General features: G+C 49.4%; 1 protein-coding gene across 6 annotated transcripts in view; it reads left to right on the forward strand.

The window, feature by feature from the left end:
- CNTRL (centriolin) overlaps positions 1-9,536 on the forward strand; it is an 86,671-nt gene extending 77,135 nt beyond the window's left edge. For 4 of the 6 annotated variants that reach the window (XM_040241178.1, XM_040241206.1, XM_040241216.1 and 1 more), the window contains 7 exons: positions 624-829; positions 1,761-1,901; positions 2,934-3,206; positions 3,375-3,437; positions 6,604-6,810; positions 8,745-8,831; positions 9,109-9,536. In XM_040241178.1, coding sequence (XP_040097112.1) covers positions 624-829; positions 1,761-1,901; positions 2,934-3,206; positions 3,375-3,437; positions 6,604-6,810; positions 8,745-8,804 — 950 coding nt within the window. In that variant the 3' untranslated portion in view covers positions 8,805-8,831; positions 9,109-9,536. Of the gene's footprint in view, positions 1-623; positions 830-1,760; positions 1,902-2,933; positions 3,207-3,374; positions 3,438-6,603; positions 6,811-8,744; positions 8,832-9,073 lie in introns of all 6 variants that reach the window. The other 2 variants (XM_040241197.1, XM_040241188.1) reach the window with 2 other exon arrangements.
- Positions 9,537-9,641: the final 105 nt, after the last annotated feature.

Raw genomic sequence — 9,641 nt, forward strand, 5'->3', positions numbered from 1 at the left:
CTCCAGACCCTTAGGTGTCTGCACGCATGATCCCCACTGAATACCAGGAAACGGGCTCCTTCTGTAGAAAACAAGGCTCCAGACCCTCTGTTCTTCTCCTGGATCGCCTCCCATGAAGGGAGACGTACTGTGCCTGTCCCTTTATTTGAAAGGAGGTTTGTAACAAAGCATCCCAGGGCTTCCTTGCCTGTCCAGCGATTGAGACTCTGCACTTCCAGTGCAGCGGCACAGCGCTAAGATCCCGCGCGCCTCGTGGAGCAGCCCAAAGTGTAAAAGTGGAGAAGGGGCGTGAACAGACGTTTAAATGAGCAGGGGAGTAAGTAACTGGCGTCTTGGTAGTCTGCTCCGTGTTCCACGCGCCTCACAGGATTGGTGCTCTCGGGTCTCAAAGACTCAAAAGAGGAAATGGTGGCTGCCTGTCACACTGGAATCAGGTCCTTCAGGAACAAACTACATCAAAGGGCAGCCTTCTCTGAACCTTTTTCTGGGCCGCCGGTGTGGGTCAGGGGAGAGTTAGACAACTGGCTGGTGAAGAAAGTGGCTGAGTGGGCATCATGTCCTTGTGCAGTCTGCCCTCCGCCAGCCCAGGGCCTCGGGCTAAACTACCTGAAACGCTGTTTCAGAACGACAGCTCTCCGAACGGGAGCAACAGTTGTTGCAAAAGTCAGCTGAGCTGCTGGCTCTTCAGAAGGAGGCGGACTCTATGAGGGCAGACTTCAGCCTCTTGCGAAACCAGTTCTTGACAGAGAGGAAGAAAGCTGAGAAGCAGGTAGCCAGCCTCAAGGAAGCGCTCAAGACCCAGCGCAGCCAGCTGGAGAAGACCCTTCTCGTGAGTGCCCACTGCCCCGCCCCGGCAGCTTGTGTGCTGACGCCTTTCCATTGTTAACTAGCATACGGCTTCCATGTAGAGAAAAGACCGGGCAGCCCAGTCCCTAACCCAACTGTTGCTTTGGGTACCTCTGTGCATAGTTTGTGCCTGAAGCTAATGGTAGATTTTGCCTGCATCTGGGCTCAGCCCTGGCGGAGTCAGCTGGCTGGCTGGCTTGAACGCTGATCACAGGCTCAGACAGCACCCTTGGCGAGCCAGCCTCTGCACACCTCTCCAGCGAGGGTACAGGGGTTTGGGGGTGGGAAAGCTTCTGAAGACCCTCTTCCCCAGCTGCAGTCTGTGCTCACAGGCTTTCTCACCGTGCCCTTTCTGGTCAGCATCGGCTTTAATCATTATCCTAAAACTAGGAGGCTCAGTCTGTCATGCTCTCATCCCTGAGACAAATTGTGGGTGATGGTACTCAGATGAGTTGAAAACAGCTTCTGATGCCTCGAGGCTGACGGGCAGTGATGGGGGCTGTCCCAGAAAAGGGTTTCCTAACCCTCTGGAGGAGTTCATGTCACCCTGCAGTGTGAATGTGGCTTTGCATCCGGATGTATTTCCCAGAGGGCAACACCGCTCACAGCCAGTGTCGTGCAACAGGACTGTGAAGAGAGCAGGCAGATGTCTAGGTTTTAATCCTCCCAGGAACCCTGCGATGGTGGCTGTTGTTCACGTCTCCCAGAGAGGGGAGGGTAACGTGATCTCAGTGGTGACACGGCACACCTAGGGTTCAGGCTTTCTGCTCCCAGCTCTACCACCGCTGCTGCAGAAGGCCGGTCAATCATCCCTTTTATAGCTGGAGGCCAGACAGGAAACGAAGTCTCAGAGCTAGTGAGTGTGCCAGGCAGCAGCGCGCACCTCCTGGGTTGCTCTCCTCCTCCCGTGCTAGGAGCAGAAGCAGGAGAACAGCTCCATGCAGAAGGAGATGGCAACCATCGAGCAGGTGGCACAGGACAACCACGAGCGGGCCCGGCGCCTGATGCGGGAGCTCAGCCAGATGCAGCAGGAGTACGCAGAGCTCAAGGAGCAGGTGAGCCAGCAGCCCCGGGCGCAGGGCTGGTCTCAGCGGTGCTTGTGCAGGGGGCACGGCTCTGTGGAGACTGGCAGACTGGCTATCAGATTGTTCTTCTAGTCTTGAAATTTAGAACTTTGCACAAGAAGAAAGTATTTGTTCAAGATACACTCTTAAGATGCCCCCAAGATACACTTTTGAAATGCCTTAAGTTCACCAAACTTGTTAGTTTTTGAAAGAAAAATGGCAGTTCTTCAGCATAAAATTTTATCAAGTCCCAAAGTGCTGTGTTGAAAGACTAGATTTTATGCCAGAAACCAGTCTGTAAGAGACAAATTCCCAAGGAAACCTCTGATCGTCTGTTGTGCAGCTGGGCCGAGGAGAGGAGGACGGTTCGTCCTCGATGGAGGGTCTCACCCTAGGCCCCCATGTGTCCCTCAGCCCGCCCCAGAACTCTCTAGTTAGGCCGATCGGGCCCCTCGAGTGACCCTGCTACACTTTGTCCTTTGGATGACACCATGTGGCCCTTTAGTTTCATCTGTTCGTATAACCGCCCTCCCCACACACACACACGCACATACACACACACACCCACCCACCCACCCACCCACCCACCCACCCTGAGTCATCCTGGTGCTGTCTATTGGAGGTGAGGCTGACATAGCTCTCACGTTTCAGGACACAGGAGGTTTAGAAGTTAGCTAGCTTGCCCTGAGTCATCCTGGTGCTGTCTATTGGAGGTGGGGCTGGAGCCCAGCTCTGTCCAGCTGCAGCGAGGCTGGCTTCGATGGTGTAGGCCACCTGCACGCAACACCACCCTGGGCTTTTCCAAACAGGAGTTGCTCCAGTCGGAAGGCCAGTAAAATCGTTCACTTGGTAGCTTAGAGATACTTGAGTAGCTGGGAAAATGGCAAATTTTTACAGTTCTAATCACAATAAGTAACATTTGTAGGTCTTTCGGTATATGATACATGTATTTAAAATATTAAATCATTAAATAACAGTTCAGTTCCAGTACCTGGTGGTATTTGACTCTCACTCGCTCTGTAGATGGTAAACCAGAAAGATCTGGAAAGAAGACAAGTAGAAATCAGCGAAGCGATGAGGACGCTTAAGTCTGAAGTGAAAGACGAGATCAGAGCCAGCCTGAAGAACCTCAATCAATTTCTCCCGGAGCTGCCGGCAGACCTGGAGGCCATTCTGGAAAGGAGCGAACACCTAGACGGAGGGCTGGAGAGCTTGAAGGAGAACTTTCCATTCGCCCTGAGTGAGAAGCCGTCACCTTTTGAAGAGAAACTGCGGTTTTCTCACGTTCACATGATGGTAAGGGCTTGTTTACCCTGCTGTTCCCTGGACTTCCTGAAAAGGCCCTTTGGTCCCCACCGCCCCCAGATAAGTACAGACAGACTGCAGGGTGGGAGGAGGGAAAGGCGGGTCGGCTATGACGGTGGTGCTGAGACTCTCTGATGGTTCCCTTTTCCTCTGAAAAAGGATGAACACTGGCGTGGAGAAGCTCTCCGGGAGAAACTGCGTCACCGTGAAGATCGACTCAAGGTTGCCCTCTTAAAAGAAAAAAAAAAAAAGTATAAGCTGCTCAGCCTGTTGAGAGTGGGGGAACGTGCTCTGCTGCAGCTCTCGCAGCAGTTTTATAGGGTCCACGTCCGAGGCTCAGAGAGGTTGGCATCGCAGTTACTCAGCACCAGGGTCAGGGTTCAGAACCACGAGTTCTGGTGCTCAGCCCAGGGCTCCTTGCCCTCGGTAATGCTGCTTTGCCTCAGCTGAAAGTGACAGGACCTGCAGACAGAAAATAGAGAAAAACACAGCTCGCAGGCCTGTGGTCGGGGGAGGGATTGGGGAGACCAGACAAGTAGGCTTGGGGGTCAAATGAGAAGCTGTTTGGCTCAGGATATGTTGAACTTGAAGGCTTCATGAGACACACAAGGAAGGATGTCTGTCTGTAGGCAGCTGAAAATAGGTGTCTAGAATTTAGTTGTAAGTTCAGTCGCTCAGTCTTGTCCGACTCTTTGCAACCCCATGAACTGCAGCACGCCAGGCCTCCCTGTCCATCACCAACTCCCAGAGTTTACCCAAACCCATGTGCATCGAGTCGGTGATGCCATCCAGCCACCTCGTCCTCTGTCGTCCCCTTCTCCTCCCGCCTTTGGTGTTTCCCAGCATCAGGGTCTTTTCAAATGAGTCAGTTCTTCACATCAGGTGGCCAAAGTATTGGAGTTTCAGCTTCAGCATTAGTCCTTCCAATGGACTGGTTCGATCTCCTTGCAGTCCAAGGGACTCTCAAGAGTCTTCTCCAACACCACAGTTCAAAAGCATCAATTCTTCAGTGCTCAGCTTTCTTTATAGTCCAAATCTCACATCCATACCTGACCAGTGGAAAAACCATAGCCTTGACTAGACGGACCTTTGTTGACAAAGTAATGTCACTGCTTTTCAATATGCTGTCTAGGTTGGTCATAACTTTGCTTCCAAAGAGTAGTTCAATTCAGTCGCTCAGTCCTGTCTGACTGTGACCCCATGAACTGCAGCATGCCAGGCCTCCCTGTCCATCACCAACTCCCGGAGTCCGCCCAAACTCATGTCCATTGTGTCGGTGATGCCATGCAACCATCTCATCCTCTGTCGTCCCCTTCTCCTCCTGCCCTCAATCTTTCCCAGCCTCAGGGTCTTTTCAAATGAGTCAGCTCTCTGCATCAGATGGCCAAAGTACTGGAGTTTCAGCTTCAACATCAGTCCCGCCAATGAACACCCAGGACTGATCTCCTTTAGGATGGACTGCTTGGATCTCCTTGCAGTCCAAGGGACTCTCAAGAGTCTTCTCCAACACCACAGCTCAAAATCATCAATTCTTCAGTGCTCAGCCTTCTTCACAGTCCAACTCTCACATCCATATATGATCACAGGAAAAGCCATAGCTTTGACTAGACGGACCTTTGTTGGCAAAGTAATGGCTCTGCTTTTGAATATGTTATCTAGATTGGTCATAACTTTCCTTCCAAGGAGCAAGCGTCTTTTAATTTCATAGCTGGAATCACCATCTACAGTGATTTTGGAGCCCAGAAAAATCAAGTAAGCCACTGTTTCCACTGTTTCCCCATCTATTTGCCATAAAGTGATGGGACCAGATGCCATGATGTTAATTTTCTGAATGTTGAGCTTTAAGCCAACTTTTTCACTCTCCTCTTTCACTTTCATCAAGAGGCTTTTTAGTTCCTCTTCACTTTCTTCCGTAAGGGTGGTGTCATCTGCATATCTGAGGTCATTGATATTTCTCCCAGCAATCTTGATTCCAGCTTGTGCTTCCTCCAGCCCAGCGTTTCTTATGATGTACTCTGCATTGAAGTTAAATAAGCAGGGTGACAATATACAGCCTTGACATACTCTTTTTCGTATTTGGAACCAGTCTGTTGTTCCATGTCCAGTTCTAACTGTTGCTTCCTAACCTGCATATAGGTTTCTCAAGAGGCAGGTCAGGTGGTCTGATATTCCCATCTCTGGAAGAATTTTCCAGTTTATTGCAATCCACACAGTCAAAGGCTTTGGCATAGTCAATAAAGCAGAAATAGATGTTTTTCTGGAACTCTCTTGCTTTTTCCATGATCCAGCAGATATTGGCAATTTGATCTCTGGTTCCTCTGCCTTTTCTAAAACCAGCTTAAACATCTGGAAGTTCACGGTTCACGTATTGCTGAAGCCTGGCTTGGAGAATTTTGAGCATTACTTTACTAGCGTGTGAGATGAGTGCAATTGTGCGGTGGTTTGAGCATTCTTTGGCATTGCCTTTCTTTGGGATTGGAATGAAAGCTGACTTTTTCCAGTCCTGTGGCCACTGCTGAGTTTTCCAAATTTGCCAACATATTGAGTGCAGCACTTTGACAGCATCATCTTTCAGGGTTTGAAGCAGCTCAACTGGAATTCCATCACCTCCCCTAGCTCTGTTCGTAGCGATGCTTCCTAAGGCCTGACCTAAAAATGGGGTGAAGCGTATAGTGGGGAGCTGGGAAATGAGAGTGAGGCAGGTAGAACCAGAGAGGACAGCGTGCGTCTCTGGAGAGCGGCCACTCGCCTCGAGGGCTGAGAGGGAGCCACGTACAGTTCCGAGGGAGTGATGGACCTTAACATCAGATAGCCTCTGGCCACATGTGGCTGTTTAAATGGAAATTCGCTGTCATTAAACCAGGTAAAAAATTCTGTTCAGTTACCACACTTCACGTGCTCACATGGTTAGAGGTTACCATAGAGGGCGACAGATATAGAACATGGAACATTCCTGTCACCGCAGGAAGTTCTGCGGGACAGTGCCTGCTGGCAGCGTTGACTAGAGGATCGTTTCAGAGGTGCCATGGGGGAGCCAGGAAGCACTGTGGGTTGAGGATTCCATACACTGTGAGACACTCAGAAGGTATCAGTGTAAGCCCATCATCTAAATCTGAGCAGGCGTCCGATGAGGAGGAGGCGGAAATCCCAAGTGTCGTGACAATGGAGGTAAAGGTCCAGTTAATGACAACACACAGGGGAAACGTCTGGCGCCTGCCCGCCCCGCTTTCCCCCCTTTAACTTTTGAAGACAAGAGGATTTTCAGCAGCCACTTCCATGTTCTGACAGTCAGATTTGCCTTTCAAATGTTAAACGTGAGGAAGCTACGCAGCACTAGTTCTGACACGTTCCCTCTGCAAAGCCCTAAGTCTTCCCGTAACACTTTCAGGCCCAGCTCCGACACTGTATGTCCAAGCAGGCAGAAGTGTTAAGCAAAGGGAAGCGGCAGACCGAGGGCACGTTACACAGCCTGAGGAGACAGGTCGACGCCTTAGGGGAGCTGGTCACCAGCACGTCTCTGGAGTCCACGTCGTCAGCCACTCTGTCTCAGCGCGAATCTTCCCTTGCAGAGGACTCCCATCTTGGACCAAGTCAGGTAGGAGGCGGCTCTTCATAAGTGGTCTGGCTTGTACACGGAAAGTCCCTGAAAGCTTTGAGGCCCACAGCCTAGAGTAGACTCAGAAGGACACAAAACAGTGAAAGTGAAAGTCGCTCAGTCCTGTCCAGCTCTGCGGTCCTGCTGACCATACCATCCATGGAATTCTCCAGGCCAGAATACTGGAGTGGGTAGCTGTTCCCTTCTCCAGGGGATCTTCCCAACCCAGGTATTGAAGCCAGGTCTCCCACATGGCAGGTGAATTCTTTACCAGCTCAGCCACCAAGGAAGCCCAATACTGGAGTGGGTAGCCTGTCCCTTCTCCAGCGGATCTTCCCAACCCAGGGATCGAATCGGGGTCTCCTGCAATGCAGGCAGATTCTTTACCAGCTGAGCTAGCAGGAAAGCCCAAAGGGCATGAGTTTCCCCAAGATTTGAAGGTGGAAGGACACGAATGTCACCTTCAGATCTCGGGGAAACTTGTCTTAGGGAAGACTCACAAAAGTTTTCATGGTCCCTGGGAAAACTGGAATCAATTGGTTGGTAGTAAATGTGTAAAGAGGATAGCTGATGATTTAGGAAATCAACTAGGAAACAGGGACATAGTTAATTCTCCTATGAAGGCTTTCCACTGTTTGGATTTCCTTATCATCTATTTGGTAAATATAACAAGTTTAGGGAATTCCCTGGTGGTCCAGTGGTTAAGGATTCTGTGTTCTCACCACTGAGGGCCCGGGTTCTGCCTCTCATTGGGGAGCTAAAATCCCATAAGCCCTGTGGCACAGTCAAAAATAGAAGAGTTTAGACCTCTGAAGCCAACTTGTGTCCCAGTTTAGTCTGTCCACTTGGGAAAGGTGATTGTGCCAATTGTTAGTCCTAAGTGAAGTTTGAACACAGTTTGAACTCTTAATTCAGAATCTATTTAAAGAAGCACAACACTGGATTTCACATGTTTTCTGTGTGAGACCTAGATGAGGTTAGTAATTATTTAGAAGGAACATAAAATATATTAATGGAATCCGTAAATAGGAAGACAGTATTCCTGTCAGACAGATAATACCTGCCATGTTGCATGCCTAGCGTGGGGGTGTGGTGGCTCAGTGGTGAAGAATCTGCCTGTGATGTGGGAGTTGTGGGTTCGATCCCTGGTCAGGAAGATCCCCTGGAGGAAAGCATGGCAACCCACTCCAGTATTCCTGTCTGGAGAATCCCAGGGACAGAGGAGCCTGGCAGGCTGCAGTCCATACGGTCAGAGTCAGACACGACTGACGCGGCTTAGCACGCAGTGTGTGTGCACTGAACACTCTACGGCCATTGCCTCACTTGCATCCTGGGACCCAGGATTTATCCTTCTCTATAAATAAATTGTAGAAAACAAAACATGATGTCACAGTCACAGCGAAACACGAAGCCGGGATTTAAACGCTGGTCTCCCTTGACCGCAGAGCAGGGTCTTGTGTGTGAGCCCAGGAACATCCAAGGCCAGTTTGCGTCTTTAATAGACACACGGCTTGCTCATTAGCAGCAGCGCCAAGATGTGACTGCGATCACCTTAAATCTTCCACAGTAGGACCCAAGTCAGATACAGGCCAAGACCGTCATGGGCCTCAGGGCAGGCCGTGAGGGCATGTCGGAGGCACAGAGCTTTGTAGAGATGGCGACTCCGGAGGTGAGCCCGGAAGAGTGGGAGACGGGCACGCAGGGGTGTGGGCGCCAGCGGAAGTCTTCAGCTCCCGTGGCCCCCGGAGACCCGCAGCGCCCCAGGCCCAGGAGGGCAACGGAGGCGGCGGGAGAGCCGCAGCACGTAGAGAGGGTTTTGTCAGAAGTATGTTGGGTTCCGGAGTCTCAATCTATTATGTGGGATTAAAATCTGAACTAGGTTGGAGTTAGGGGCCTGGCTTCCGAGCCTAACGTTTTATCTTCCTTCTTTCCAGAGCTCCTTCCATCAAGTTCTGCAAGGTCCATCACAATCAGTAGACAGTTACCGACACTGATGCTATCCTCAGCTTCCTGCTCACAGGGTACATGTTACAAAAAGTTCTATTTATAAATAACTAGCACTTTCAATTGGCAGATGCTGAATTGTAGCTTACCATACAGTCTTAAGAAAAGTAACCTTCTTACTTTTATCCTGGATAATTTGTATGATGGTTCATCTTAAAACAGTTTTCCAAAGAAGTACTCAAATATATTAATTTTACCTGTTAGCCATGATGCTATCTAGTTCTGTGAATTTAGCTAAAACCTGTTTTTACTGTTGCAGGAATTCATCCTTAGTACTTTCTCATCCTGCTGTAGGACGAGTGGCTCAGCCAGATGGAGGAAGACTCTCTTGCCTAAATATGAGGAAATGACCTTCTCCATTAGAATGTCACTTGGTTTTTGTCAAGAGCCAGTCAGTTCAGATGCTGAAAACTCCACTGTAGTTTATTCCATTTCTACAGCGACTGTCAGCGGTTTTGAAAGTCACCTGTACATATGGGACTATTGTATACTATTTAAACCAGGGTCTTATGTGGCTGAGGGTTTTCTTTTTTAAACCTTTGAAATGCATCATCATAAAACCAGTGCTGTTCTGAATCTATAAACTGGTAAAATCTGTAGTTAGAAATGTTAAAACAGCATACTTAGGCTCCTTTTTATTTATAGTGCCAGAAGTTATTTTTGGATTTTGTTTAAAATCTATTTTCATATGAAAATAAAAGATAAAATAAATGTGGGTCTGACATCTGACTTTACATTTCACAGATCTACAGTAAAGCCATGTATTTTTTACCCTAATTCCAAGAGAATGTCAAATCTTTGAGATGGCTTTCCATCTCTGTGCAGGC

The sequence above is a fragment of the Oryx dammah genome, unplaced genomic scaffold, assembly GCF_014754425.2.
Source record: "Oryx dammah isolate SB20612 unplaced genomic scaffold, SCBI_Odam_1.1 HiC_scaffold_1, whole genome shotgun sequence".
Lineage (NCBI taxonomy): Eukaryota > Metazoa > Chordata > Mammalia > Artiodactyla > Bovidae > Oryx > Oryx dammah.